The sequence below is a fragment of the Oncorhynchus clarkii genome, chromosome 28 (genome assembly GCF_045791955.1).
Source record: "Oncorhynchus clarkii lewisi isolate Uvic-CL-2024 chromosome 28, UVic_Ocla_1.0, whole genome shotgun sequence".
Classification (NCBI taxonomy): Eukaryota; Metazoa; Chordata; class Actinopteri; order Salmoniformes; family Salmonidae; genus Oncorhynchus; species Oncorhynchus clarkii.
The window spans coordinates 38,961,683-38,975,617 of record NC_092174.1 but is presented as its reverse complement, the minus strand read 5'-3'; the positions used below and the strand labels follow the sequence as shown (position 1 = coordinate 38,975,617).

Below are 13,935 nucleotides of genomic sequence, written 5' to 3'. Positions count from 1 at the left end.
GTAACAGGGCAATACAACATTACAGTTAGAGAGTGGTGGTGGGGGGGGGGGGGGTAACAGGGCAATACAGCATTACAGTTAGAGAGTGGTGGGGGGGTAACAGGGCAATACAGCATTACAGTTAGAGAGTGGTGGGGGGTAACAGGGCAATACAACATTACAGTTAGAGAGTGGTGGGGGGGGGGTAACAGGGCAATAAAACATAACAGTTAGAGAGTGGTGGTGGGGGGGGGGGGGTTAACAAGGCAATACAACACTACAGTTAGAGAGTGGTGGGGGGGGGGGGGGGTAACAGGGCAATACAGCATTACAGTTAGAGAGTGGTGGTGGGGGGTAACAGGGCAATACAACATTACAGTTAGAGAGAGGTGGGGGGGGGGGGGGTAACAGGGCAATACAAAATTACAGTTAGAGAGTATTGGGGGGGGGGGGTAACAGGGCAATACAAAATTACAGTTAGAGAGTGGTGGGGGGGGGGGGGGTAACAGGGGAATACAACATTACAGTCAGAGAGTGGTGGGGGGGGGGGGGGGGGGGTAACAGGGCAATACAGCATTACAGTCAGAGAGTGGTGGGGGGGGGGGGGGGGTAACAGGGCAATACAACATTACAGTTAGAGAGTGGTGGGGGGGGGGTAACTGGGCAATACAACATTACAGTTAGAGAGTGGTGGTGGGGGGGTAACTGGGCAATACAACATTACAGTTAGAGAGTGGTGGTGGGGGGGGGGGGGGTAACAGGGCAATACAAAATTACAGTTAGAGAGTGGTGGGGGGGGGGGGGGGGGGGGGTAACAGGGCAATACAGCATTACAGTTAGAGAGTGGTGGGGGGGGGGGTAACTGGGCAATACAGCATTACAGTTAGAGAGTGGTGGTGGTGGGGGGGGGGGGGGGGGGGGGGGTAACAGGGCAATACAGCATTACAGTTAGAGAGTGGTGGGGGGGTAACAGGGCAATACAACATTACAGTTAGAGAGTGGTGGTGGGGGGGGGGGGTAACAGGGCAATACAGCATTACAGTTAGAGAGTGGTGGGGGGGGGGGGTAACAGGGCAATACAACATTACAGTTAGAGAGTGGTGGTGGGGGGGGGGTAACAGGGCAATACAACATTACAGTTAGAGAGTGGTGGGGGGGTAACAGGGCAATACAACATTACAGTTAGAGAGTGGTGGGGGGGGGGGGTAACAGGGCAATACAACATTACAGTTAGATAGTGGTGGTGGGGGGGGGGGTTAACAGGGCAATACAACATTACAGTTAGAGAGTGGTGGGGGGGGTAACAGGGCAATACAACATTACAGTTAGAGAGTGGTGGTGGGGGGGGGGGTAACAGGGCAATACAACATTACAGTTAGAGAGTGGTGGGGGGGTAACAGGGCAATACAACATTACAGTTAGAGAGTGGTGGGGGGGGGGGGGGGGGGTAACAGGGCAATACAACATTACAGTTAGATAGTGGTGGTGGGGGGGGGGGGGGGTTAACAGGGCAATACAACATTACAGTTAGAGAGTGGTGGTGGGGGGGGGGGGGTAACAGGGCAATACAACATTACAGTTAGATAGTGGTGGTGTGGGGGGGGTTAACAGGGCAATACAACATTACAGTTAGAAAGTGGTGGGGGGGGGTAACTGGGCAATACAACATTACAGTTAGAGAGTGGTGGTGGGGGGGGGGGGTAACAGGGCAATACAGCATTACAGTTAGAGAGTGGTGGGGGGGTAACAGGGCAATACAACATTACAGTTAGAGAGTGGTGGTGGGGGGGGGGGGGTAACAGGGCAATACAGCATTACAGTTAGAGAGTGGTGGGGGGGTAACAGGGCAATACAGCATTACAGTTAGAGAGTGGTGGGGGGTAACAGGGCAATACAACATTACAGTTAGAGAGTGGTGGGGGGGGGGGGTAACAGGGCAATAAAACATAACAGTTAGAGAGTGGTGGTGGGGGGGGGGGGTTAACAGGGCAATACAACATTACAGTTAGAGAGTGGTGGGGGGGGGGGGTAACAGGGCAATACAGCATTACAGTTAGAGAGTGGTGGTGGGGGGTAACAGGGCAATACAACATTACAGTTAGAGAGAGGTGGGGGGGGGGGGGTAACAGGGCAATACAAAATTACAGTTAGAGAGTATTGGGGGGGGGGGGGGTAACAGGGCAATACAAAATTACAGTTAGAGAGTGGTGGGGGGGGGGGGTTAACAGGGCAATACAATATTACAGTTAGAGAGTATTTGGGGGGGGGGGGTAACAGGGGAATACAACATTACAGTCAGAGAGTGGTGGGGGGGGGGGGGGGGGGGTAACAGGGCAATACAGCATTACAGTTAGAGAGTGGTGGGGGGGTAACAGGGCAATACAACATTACAGTTAGAGAGTGGTGGGGGGGTAACAGGGCAATACAACATTACAGTTAGAGAGTGGTGGTGGGGGGGGGGGGTAACAGGGCAATACAGCATTACAGTTAGAGAGTGGTGGGGGGGTAACAGGGCAATACAGCATTACAGTTAGAGAGTGGTGGGGGGTAACAGGGCAATACAACATTACAGTTAGAGAGTGGTGGGGGGGGGTAACAGGGCAATAAAACATAACAGTTAGAGAGTGGTGGTGGGGGGGGGGGGGGGGTTAACAGGGCAATACAACATTACAGTTAGAGAGTGGTGGGGGGGGGGGGTAACAGGGCAATACAGCATTACAGTTAGAGAGTGGTGGTGGGGGGTAACAGGGCAATACAACATTACAGTTAGAGAGAGGTGGGGGGGGGGGGGTAACAGGGCAATACAAAATTACAGTTAGAGAGTATTGGGGGGGGGGGGGTAACAGGGCAATACAAAATTACAGTTAGAGAGTGGTGGGGGGGGGGGTTAACAGGGCAATACAATATTACAGTTAGAGAGTATTTGGGGGGGGGGGTAACAGGGGAATACAACATTACAGTCAGAGAGTGGTGGGGGGGGGGGGGGGGGGGGGTAACAGGGCAATACAGCATTACAGTCAGAGAGTGGTGGGGGGGGGGGGTAACAGGGCAATACAACATTACAGTTAGAGAGTGGTGGGGGGGGGGTAACTGGGCAATACAACATTACAGTTAGAGAGTGGTGGTGGGGGGGTAACTGGGCAATACAACATTACAGTTAGAGAGTGGTGGTGGGGGGGGGGGGGGTAACAGGGCAATACAAAATTACAGTTAGAGAGTGGTGGGGGGGGGGGGGGGGTAACAGGGCAATACAGCATTACAGTTAGAGAGTGGTGGGGGGGGGTAACTGGGCAATACAGCATTACAGTTAGAGAGTGGTGGTGGTGGGGGGGGGGGGGGTAACAGGGCAATACAGCATTACAGTTAGAGAGTGGTGGGGGGGTAACAGGGCAATACAACATTACAGTTAGAGAGTGGTGGTGGGGGGGGGGTAACAGGGCAATACAGCATTACAGTTAGAGAGTGGTGGGGGGCGTAACAGGGCAATACAACATTACAGTTAGAGAGAGGTGGGTGGGGGGGTAACATGGCAATACAGCATTACAGTTAGAGAGTGGTGGTGGTGGGGGGGGGGGTAACAGGGCAATACAGCATTACAGTTCGAGAGTGGTGGGGGGGGGGGGTAACAGGGCAATACAGCATTACAGTCAGAGAGTGGTGGGGGGGTAACTGGGCAATACAAAATTACAGTTAGAGAGTGGTGGGGGGGGAGGTAACAGGGCAATACAGCATTACAGTTAGAGAGTGGTGGTGGGGGGGGTAACAGGGCAATACAGCATTACAGTTAGAGAGTGGTGGGGGGGGTAACAGGGCAATACAACATTACAGTTAGAGAGTGGTGGGGGGGGGGGTAACAGGGCAATACAGCATTACAGTTAGAGAGTGGTGGGGGGGGGGGGTAACTGGGCAATACAGCATTACAGTTAGAGAGTGGTGGTGGTGGGGGGGGGGGGGGTGTAACAGGGCAATACAGCATTACAGTTAGAGAGTGGTGGGGGGTGTAACAGGGCAATACAACATTACAGTTAGAGAGAGGTGGGGGGGGGGGGTAACAGGGCAATACAGCATTACAGTTAGAGAGTGGTGGTGGGGGGGGGGGGGGGGTAACAGGGCAATACAGCATTACAGTTCGAGAGTGGTGGGGGGGGGGGGTAACAGGGCAATACAGCATTACAGTCAGAGAGTGGTGGGGGGGTAACTGGGCAATACAAAATTAAAGTTAGAGAGTGGTGGGGGGGGAGGTAACAGGGCAATACAGCATTACAGTTAGAGAGTGGTGGTGGGGGGGTAACAGGGCAATACAGCATTACAGTTAGAGAGTGGTGGGGGGGGGTAACAGGGCAATACAACATTACAGTTAGAGAGTGGTGGTGGTGGGGGGGTAACAGGGCAATACAACATAACAGTTAGAGAGTGGTGGGGGGGGGGGTAACAGGGCAATACAACATAACAGTTAGAGAATGGTGGGGGGGGGGTAACTGGGCAATACAGCATTACAGTTAGAGAGTGGTGGGGGGGGTAACTGGGCAATACAGCATTACAGATAGAGAGTGGTGGGGGGGTAACAGGGCAATACAACATTACAGTTAGAGATTGGTGGGGGGGTAACAGGGCAATACAACATTAGAGTTAGAGATTGGTGGGGGGGTAACAGGGCAATACAACATTACATTTAGAGAGTGGTGGGGGGGGGGGGGGTAACAGGGCAATACAGCATTACAGTCAGAGAGTGGTGGGGGGGGGGTAACAGGGCAATACAACATTACAGTTAGAGAGTGGTGGGGGGGGAGGTAACAGGGCAATACAGCATTACAGTTAGAGAGTGGTGGGGGGTAACTGGGCAATACAACATTACAGTTAGAGAGTGGTGGGGGGGGGGGGGGGGTAACAGGGCAATACAACATAACAGTTAGAGAGTGGTGGGGGGGGGGGTAACTGGGCAATACAGCATTACAGTTAGAGAGTGGTGGTGGGGGGGGGGGTTACAGAGCAATACAGCATTACAGTTAGAGAGTGGTGGGGGGGGGGGTTAACAGGGCAATACAACATAACAGTTAGAGATTGGTGGTGGGGGGGGGGGGGGTTAACAGGGCAATACAACATTACAGTTAGAGAGTGGTGGGGGGGGGGAACAGAGCAATACAACATTACAGTTAGAGAGTGGTTGGAGGGGTAACAGGGCAATACAGCATTACAGTTAGAGAGTGGTGGGGGGGGGGGGGGTAACAGGGCAATACAACATTACAGTTAGAGAGTGGTGGTGGGGGGGTAACAGGGCAATACAACATTACAGTTAGAGAGTGGTGGTGGGGGGGTAACAGGGCAATACAGCATTACAGTTAGAGAGTGGTGGTGGGGGGGGGGGGGTAACAGGGCAATACAACATTACAGTTAGAGAGTGGTGGGGGGGGGGTAACAGGGCAATACAACATTACAGTTAGAGAGTGGTGGTGGGGGGGGGGGGGGGAGGTAACAGGGCAATACAACATTACAGTTAGAGAGTGGTGGGGGGGGGGGGTAACAGGGCAATACAATATTACAGTTAGAGAGTGGTGGTGGGGGGGGGGTAACAGGGCAATACAATATTACAGTTAGAGAGTGGTGGTGGGGGGGGTATCAGGGCAAATCAACATTACAGTTAGAGAGTGGTGGGGGGGTAACACGGCAATACAGCATTACAGTTAGAGAGTGGTGGTGGTGGGGGGTAAGAGGGCACTACAACATTACAGTTAGAGAGTGGTGGTGGGGGGGGTAACAGGGCAATACAGCATTACAGTTAGAGAGTGGTGGGGGGGGGGGGGGTAACAGGGCAATACAACATTACAGTTAGAGAGTGGTGGGGGGGGAGGTAACAGGGCAATACAGCATTACAGTTAGAGAGTGGTGGGGGGGGGGGGGGGGGGGGGTAAGAGGGCACTACAACATTACAGTTAGAGAGTGGTGGGGGGGGGGGGTAACAGGGCAATACAGCATTACAGTCAGAGAGTGGTGGGGGGTAACAGGGAAATACAACATTACAGTTAGAGAGTGGTGGGGGGGGGGGGGGGTAACAGGGCAATACAACATTACAGTTAGAGATTGGTGGTGGGGGGGTGGGGGTAACAGAGCAATACAACATTACAGTTAGAGAGTGGTGGGGGGGTAACAGGGCAATTCAACATAACAGTTAGAGAGTGGTGGGGGGGGGGGGGTAACAGGGCAATACAACATTACAGTTAGAGAGTGGTGGGGGGGGGGGGTAACAGAGCAATACAACATTACAGTTAGAGAGTGGTTGGAGGGGTAACAGGGCAATACAGCATTACAGTTAGAGAGTGGTGGGGGGGGGTAACAGGGCAATACAACATTACAGTTAGAGAGTGGTGGTGGGGGGGGGGGGGGTAACAGGGCAATACAACATTACAGTTAGAGAGTGGTGGGGGGGGGGGTAACAGGGCAATACAACATTACAGTTAGAGAGTGGTGGGGGGGGGGGGGGTAACAGGGCAATACAATATTACAGTTAGAGAGTGGTGGTGGGGGGGGGTAACTGGGCAATACAACATTACAGTTAGAGAGTGGTGGGGGGGGGGGTTAACAGGGCAATACAACATAACAGTTAGAGATTGGTGGTGGGGGGGGGGGGTAACAGGGCAATACAACATTACAGTTAGAGAGTGGTGGGGGGGTAACAGGGCAATACAACATTACAGTTAGAGAGTGGTGGTGGTGGGGGGTAACAGGGCAATACAACATAACAGTTAGAGAGTGGTGGGGGGGGGGGTAACAGGGCAATACAACATTACAGTTAGAGAGTGGTGGGGGGGGGGGTAACAGAGCAATACAACATTACAGTTAGAGAGTGGTTGGAGGGGTAACAGGGCAATACAGCATTACAGTTAGAGAGTGGTGGGGGGGGTAACAGGGCAATACAACATTACAGTTAGAGAGTGGTGGTGGGGGGGTAACAGGGCAATACAGCATTACAGTTAGAGAGTGGTGGGGGGGGGTAACAGGGCAATACAACATTACAGTTAGAGAGTGGTGGGGGGGGGGGGGTAACAGGGCAATACAGCATTACAGTTAGAGAGTGGTGGGGGGGTAACACGGCAATACAGCATTACAGTTAGAGAGTGGTGGTGGTGGGGGGTAAGAGGGCACTACAACATTACAGTTAGAGAGTGGTGTGGGGGGGGGGGTAACAGGGCAATAAAACATTACAGTTAGAGAGTGGTGGGGGGGGGGGGTAACAGGGCAATACAGCATTACAGTTAGAGAGTGGTGGGGGGGGGGGGTAACAGGGCAATACAACATTACAGTTAGAGAGTGGTGGTGGTGGGGGGGGGGGGGGGGGTAACAGGGCAATACAGCATTACAGTTAGAGAGTGGTGGGGGGGGGGTAAGAGGGCACTACAACATTACAGTTAGAGAGTGGTGGTGGGGGGGGGGGAGGTAACAGGGCAATACAGCATTACAGTTAGAGAGTGGTGGTGGGGGGGGGTAACAGGGCAATACAACATTACAGTTAGAGAGTGGTGGGGGGGGGGGTAAGAGGGCACTACAGCATTACAGTTAGAGAGTGGTGGGGGGGGGGGTAACAGGGCAATACAGCATTACAGTTAGAGAGTGGTGGGGGGGGGGGGGGGGTAACAGGGCAATACAACATTACAGTTAGAGAGTGGTGGGGGGGGAGGTAACAGGGCAATACAGCATTACAGTTAGAGAGTGGTGGTGGGGGGGGGGGGTAACAGGGCAATACAACATTACAGTTAGAGAGTGGTGGGGGGGTGGGGGGGGGTAACAGGGCAATACAGCATTACAGTTAGAGAGTGGTGGGGGGGTAACTGGGCAATACAACATTACAGTTAGAGAGTGGTGGTGGGGGTAACAGGGCAATACAACATTACAGTTAGAGAGTGGTGGGGGGGTAACTGGGCAATACAACATTACAGTTAGAGAGTGGTGGTGGGGGTAACAGGGCAATACAGCATTACAGTTAGAGAGTGGTGGTGGGGGGGGGGGGTAACAGGGCAATACAACATTACAGTTAGAGAGTGGTGGGGGGGTAACAGGGCAATACAGCATTACAGTTAGAGAGTGGTGGGGGGGTAACTGGGCAATACAACATTACAGTTAGAGAGTGGTGGTGGGGGGTAACAGGGCAATACAACATTACAGTTAGAGAGTGGTGGGGGGGTAACTGGGCAATACAACATTACAGTTAGAGAGTGGTGGTGGGGGTAACAGGGCAATACAGCATTACAGTTAGAGAGTGGTGGTGGGGGGGGGGGTAACAGGGCAATACAACATTACAGTTAGAGAGTGGTGGGGGGGTAACAGGGCAATACAGCATTACAGTTAGAGAGTGGTGGTGGGGGGGGTAACAGGGTAATACAGCATTACAGTTAGAGAGTGGTGGTGGGGGGGGGGGGGGGTAACAGGGCAATACAACATTACAGTTAGAGAGTGGTGGGGGGGGGGTAACAGGGCAATACAGCATTACAGTTAGAGAGTGGTGGTGGTGGTGGGGGGGGGGGGGTAACAGGGCAATACAGCATTACAGTTAGAGAGTGGTGGTGGTGGTGGGGGGGGGGGTAACAGGGAAATACAACATTACAGTTAGAGAGTGGTGGTGGTGGTGGGGGGGGGGGGGGGTAACAGGGCAATACAGCATTACAGTTAGAGAGTGGTGGTGGTGGTGGGGGGGGTAACAGGGCAATACAACATTACAGTTAGAGAGTGGTGGGGGGGGAGGGGGGTAACAGGGCAATACAGCATTACAGTTAGAGAGTGGTGGGGGGGGGGGTAACAGGGCAATACAACATTACAGTTAGAGAGTGGTGGGGGGGTGGGGGGGGGGGTAACAGGGCAATACAACATTACAGTTAGAGAGTGGTGGGGGGTGGTGGGGGGGGGGGGTAACAGGGCAATACAACATTACAGTTAGAGAGTGGTGGTGGTGGGGGGTAACAGGGCAATACAACATTACAGTTAGAGAGTGGTGGGGGGGGGGGGTAACAGGGCAATACAACATTACAGTTAGAGAGTGGTGGTGGGGGGGTAACAGGGCAATACAACATTACAGTTAGAGAGTGGTGGTGGGGGGGGGGGGTAACAGGGCAATACAACATTACAGTTAGAGAGTGGTGGGGGGGGGTAACAGGGCAATACAACATTACAGTTAGAGAGTGGTGGTGGGGGGTAACAGAGCAATACAACATTACAGTTAGAGAGTGGTTGGAGGGGTAACAGGGCAATACAGCATTACAGTTAGAGAGTGGTGGGGGGGGTAACAGGGCAATACAACATTACAGTTAGAGAGTGGTGGTGGGGGGGGGGGGGGGGTAACAGGGCAATACAACATTACAGTTAGAGAGTGGTGGGGGGGGGGGTAACAGGGCAATACAACATTACAGTTAGAGAGTGGTGGGGGGGGGGGGGGGTAACAGGGCAATACAATATTACAGTTAGAGAGTGGTGGTGGGGGGGGGTAACTGGGCAATACAACATTACAGTTAGAGAGTGGTGGGGGGGGGGGTTAACAGGGCAATACAACATAACAGTTAGAGATTGGTGGTGGGGGGGGGTAACAGGGCAATACAACATTACAGTTAGAGAGTGGTGGGGGGGTAACAGGGCAAAACAACATTACAGTTAGAGAGTGGTGGTGGTGGGGGGTAACAGGGCAATACAACATAACAGTTAGAGAGTGGTGGGGGGGGGGGGTAACAGGGCAATACAACATTACAGTTAGAGAGTGGTGGGGGGGGGGGGGGGTAACAGAGCAATACAACATTACAGTTAGAGAGTGGTTGGAGGGGTAACAGGGCAATACAGCATTACAGTTAGAGAGTGGTGGTGGGGGGGTAACAGAGCAATACAACATTACAGTTAGAGAGTGGTGGGGGGGGTAACAGGGCAATACAACATTACAGTTAGAGAGTGGTGGTGGGGGGGTAACAGGGCAATACAGCATTACAGTTAGAGAGTGGTGGGGGGGGGTAACAGGGCAATACAACATTACAGTTAGAGAGTGGTGGGGGGGGGGGGTAACAGGGCAATACAGCATTACAGTTAGAGAGTGGTGGGGGGGGTAACACGGCAATACAGCATTACAGTTAGAGAGTGGTGGTGGTGGGGGGTAAGAGGGCACTACAACATTACAGTTAGAGAGTGGTGTGGGGGGGGGGTAACAGGGCAATAAAACATTACAGTTAGAGAGTGGTGGGGGGGGGGGTAACAGGGCAATACAGCATTACAGTTAGAGAGTGGTGGGGGGGGGGGGGGGGGTAACAGGGCAATACAACATTACAGTTAGAGAGTGGTGGTGGGGGGGGGGGGGTAACAGGGCAATACAGCATTACAGTTAGAGAGTGGTGGGGGGGGGGGTAAGAGGGCACTACAACATTACAGTTAGAGAGTGGTGGTGGGGGGGGGGAGGTAACAGGGCAATACAGCATTACAGTTAGAGAGTGGTGGTGGGGGGGGGGGGTAACAGGGCAATACAACATTACAGTTAGAGAGTGGTGGGGGGGGGGGGGGGTAAGAGGGCACTACAGCATTACAGTTAGAGAGTGGTGGGGGGGGGGGGTAACAGGGCAATACAGCATTACAGTTAGAGAGTGGTGGGGGGGGGGGGGTAACAGGGCAATACAACATTACAGTTAGAGAGTGGTGGGGGGGAGGTAACAGGGCAATACAGCATTACAGTTAGAGAGTGGTGGTGGGGGGGGGGGTAACAGGGCAATACAACATTACAGTTAGAGAGTGGTGGGGGGGTGGGGGGGGGTAACAGGGCAATACAGCATTACAGTTAGAGAGTGGTGGGGGGGTAACTGGGCAATACAACATTACAGTTAGAGAGTGGTGGTGGGGGTAACAGGGCAATACAACATTACAGTTAGAGAGTGGTGGGGGGGTAACTGGGCAATACAACATTACAGTTAGAGAGTGGTGGTGGGGGTAACAGGGCAATACAGCATTACAGTTAGAGAGTGGTGGTGGGGGGGGGGGTAACAGGGCAATACAACATTACAGTTAGAGAGTGGTGGGGGGGTAACAGGGCAATACAGCATTACAGTTAGAGAGTGGTGGTGGGGGGGGTAACAGGGCAATACAGCATTACAGTTAGAGAGTGGTGGTGGGGGGGGGGGGGGGGTAACAGGGCAATACAACATTACAGTTAGAGAGTGGTGGGGGGGGGGGGGGGTAACAGGGCAATACAGCATTACAGTTAGAGAGTGGTGGTGGTGGTGGGGGGGGGGGGTAACAGGGCAATACAACATTACAGTTAGAGAGTGGTGGTGGTGGTGGGGGGGGGGGGGGTAACAGGGCAATACAGCATTACAGTTAGAGAGTGGTGGTGGTGGTGGGGGGGGTAACAGGGCAATACAACATTACAGTTAGAGAGTGGTGGGGGGGGAGGGGGGTAACAGGGCAATACAGCATTACAGTTAGAGAGTGGTGGGGGCTAACAGGGCAATACAACATTACAGTTAGAGAGTGGTGGGGGGGGGGGGTAACAGGGCAATACAACATTACAGTTAGAGAGTGGTGGGGGGGTGGGGGGGGGGTAACAGGGCAATACAACATTACAGTTAGAGAGTGGTGGGGGGTGGTGGGGGGGGGTAACAGGGCAATACAACATTACAGTTAGAGAGTGGTGGTGGGGGGGGGGGGTAACAGGGCAATACAACATTACAGTTAGAGAGTGGTGGTGGGGGGGTAACAGGGCAATACAACATTACAGTTAGAGAGTGGTGGTGGGGGGGGGGGGGGGGTAACAGGGCAATACAACATTACAGTTAGAGAGTGGTGGGGGGGGGGGTAACAGGGCAATACAGCATAACAGTTAGAGAGTGGTGGGGTGGGGGGGGGGTAACAGGGCAATACAGCATTACAGTTAGAGAGTGGTGGGGGGGGAGGTAACAGGGCAATACAACAATACAGTTAGAGAGTGGTGGTGGGGGGGTAACAGGGCAATACAACATTACAGTTAGAGAGTGGTGGGGGGGTGGGGGGGGGGGGGTAACAGGGCAATACAACATTACAGTTAGAGAGTGGTGGTGGGGGGGTAACAGGGCAATACAACATTACAGTTAGAGAGTGGTGGGGGGGGGGGGGGTAACAGGGCAATACAACATTACAGTTAGAGAGTGGTGGGGGGGGGGTAACAGGGCAATACAGCATAACAGTTAGAGAGTGGTGGGGTGGGGGGGGGGGGGGTAACAGGGCAATACAGCATTACAGTTAGAGAGTGGTGGGGGGGGAGGTAACAGGGCAATACAACAATACAGTTAGAGAGTGGTGGTGGGGGGGTAACAGGGCAATACAACATTACAGTTAGAGAGTGGTGGGGGGGTGGGGGGGGGGTAACAGGGCAATACAACATTACAGTTAGAGAGTGGTGGTGGGGGGGTAACAGGGCAATACAACATTACAGTTAGAGAGTGGTGGGGGGGGGGGGGGGGTAACAGGGCAATACAGCATTACAGTCAGAGTTTGTGGGGGGGAGGGGGTAATAGGGCTGGGGTCATTTAATATGAAGAAGAGGAAACCACTTGAATACTTAGGTTTTGACATGCAACCTGTGATAAATAGTAAGCAAATAGAGTTCTCCTCTTCACTTCCTCTCCTCCCCACTTCCTGTAGATGATTTTCAGGTCTTTCCTCCCTCTCCTCCCCTCCTCACCTCTTGTAGACGATCTTTAGGTCTTACGTCCCCCTCCTCCCTTCCTCACCTCTTGTAGACGATCTTTAGGTCTTTCCAGTGCAGGAAGTTGCAGGAGCGTGGTTTCCGTGCCAACACCATGGTGGTCATGTCCCTGGTGATCTTCTTCTTCTCTCGCTCGGGGATGGGCGTGAACCACTTCTGGAGACGGAGCTTGCCCTGGCGACTGAAGAGGAGCAGGAAACGCATCTAAAAGGGCGAGATGGGTTAGGAGAGGACATGCAGAGAGGAGAGAAAAATATAGGGCAGAACGCTGGGTTCCAATATTTATCTTTCAAACCTTCATTCAGGTAGTTGGGTGAAAACCCTGGAATGAGTAGGTGTGTCCAAACTGTTGACTGGTACTGTACACAGTTGAAGTCGGAAGTTTACATACACCTTAGCCAAATACATTTAAACTCAGTTTTTCACTATTTCTGACATTTAATCCTAGTAGAAATTGTATGTCTTAGGTCAGTTAGGATCACCACTTTACTTGTGAAAGATTGCGAAATGTCAGAATAATAGTAGAGAGAATGATTTATTTCAGCTTTTATTTCTTTCATCACATTTCCAGTGGGTCAGAAGATAACATACACTCAATTAGTATTTGGTAGCCTTCCACAATAAGTTGGGTGAATTTTGGCCCATTCCTCCTGACAGAGCTGGTGTAACTGAGTCAGGTTTGTAGGCCTCCTTGCTCGCACACGCGTTTTCAGTTCTGCCAACAGACTTTCTATAAGATTGAGGTCAGGGCTTTGTGATGGCCATTTCAATACCTTAACTTTGTTGTCCTTAAGCAATTTTGCCACAACTTTGGAAGTATGCTTGGGGTCATTGTCCATTTGGAAGACCCATTTGTGACCAAGCTTTAATTTCCTGACTGATGTCTTGAGATGCTGCTTCAATATATCCACATAATTTTCCTTCCTCATGTTGCCATCTATTTTGTGACGTGCACCAGTCCCTCCTGCAGCAAAGCACCCCCACAACATGATGCTACCACCCCCGTGCTTCACGGTTGGGATGGTGTTCTTCGGCTTGCAAGCCTCCCCCTTTTTCCTTCAAACATAACGATGGTCATTATGGCCAAACAGTTCTAGTTTTGTTTCATCGGACCAGAGGACATTTTCTCCAAAAACTACGATCTTTGTCCCCATGTGCAGTTGCAAACCGTAGTCTGGCGTTTTTATGGCGGTTTTGGAGCAGTTGCTTCTTCCTTGCTGAGCGGCCTTTCAGGTTATGTCGATATAGGACTCGTTTTACTG

The 13,935-nt window shown here is 52.6% G+C and overlaps 1 protein-coding gene across 2 annotated transcripts in view; it reads right to left on the bottom strand.

Moving 5' to 3' along the window:
* Nucleotides 1-13,935, bottom strand: part of LOC139386911 (AP-1 complex subunit sigma-3-like) — a 32,721-nt gene that overhangs the window by 8,018 nt on the left and 10,768 nt on the right. For both annotated transcript variants that reach the window (XM_071132792.1, XM_071132793.1), the window contains exon 2: nt 12,699-12,877. In XM_071132792.1, coding sequence (XP_070988893.1) covers nt 12,699-12,877 — 179 coding nt within the window. The remainder of the gene's footprint in view (nt 1-12,698; nt 12,878-13,935) is intronic.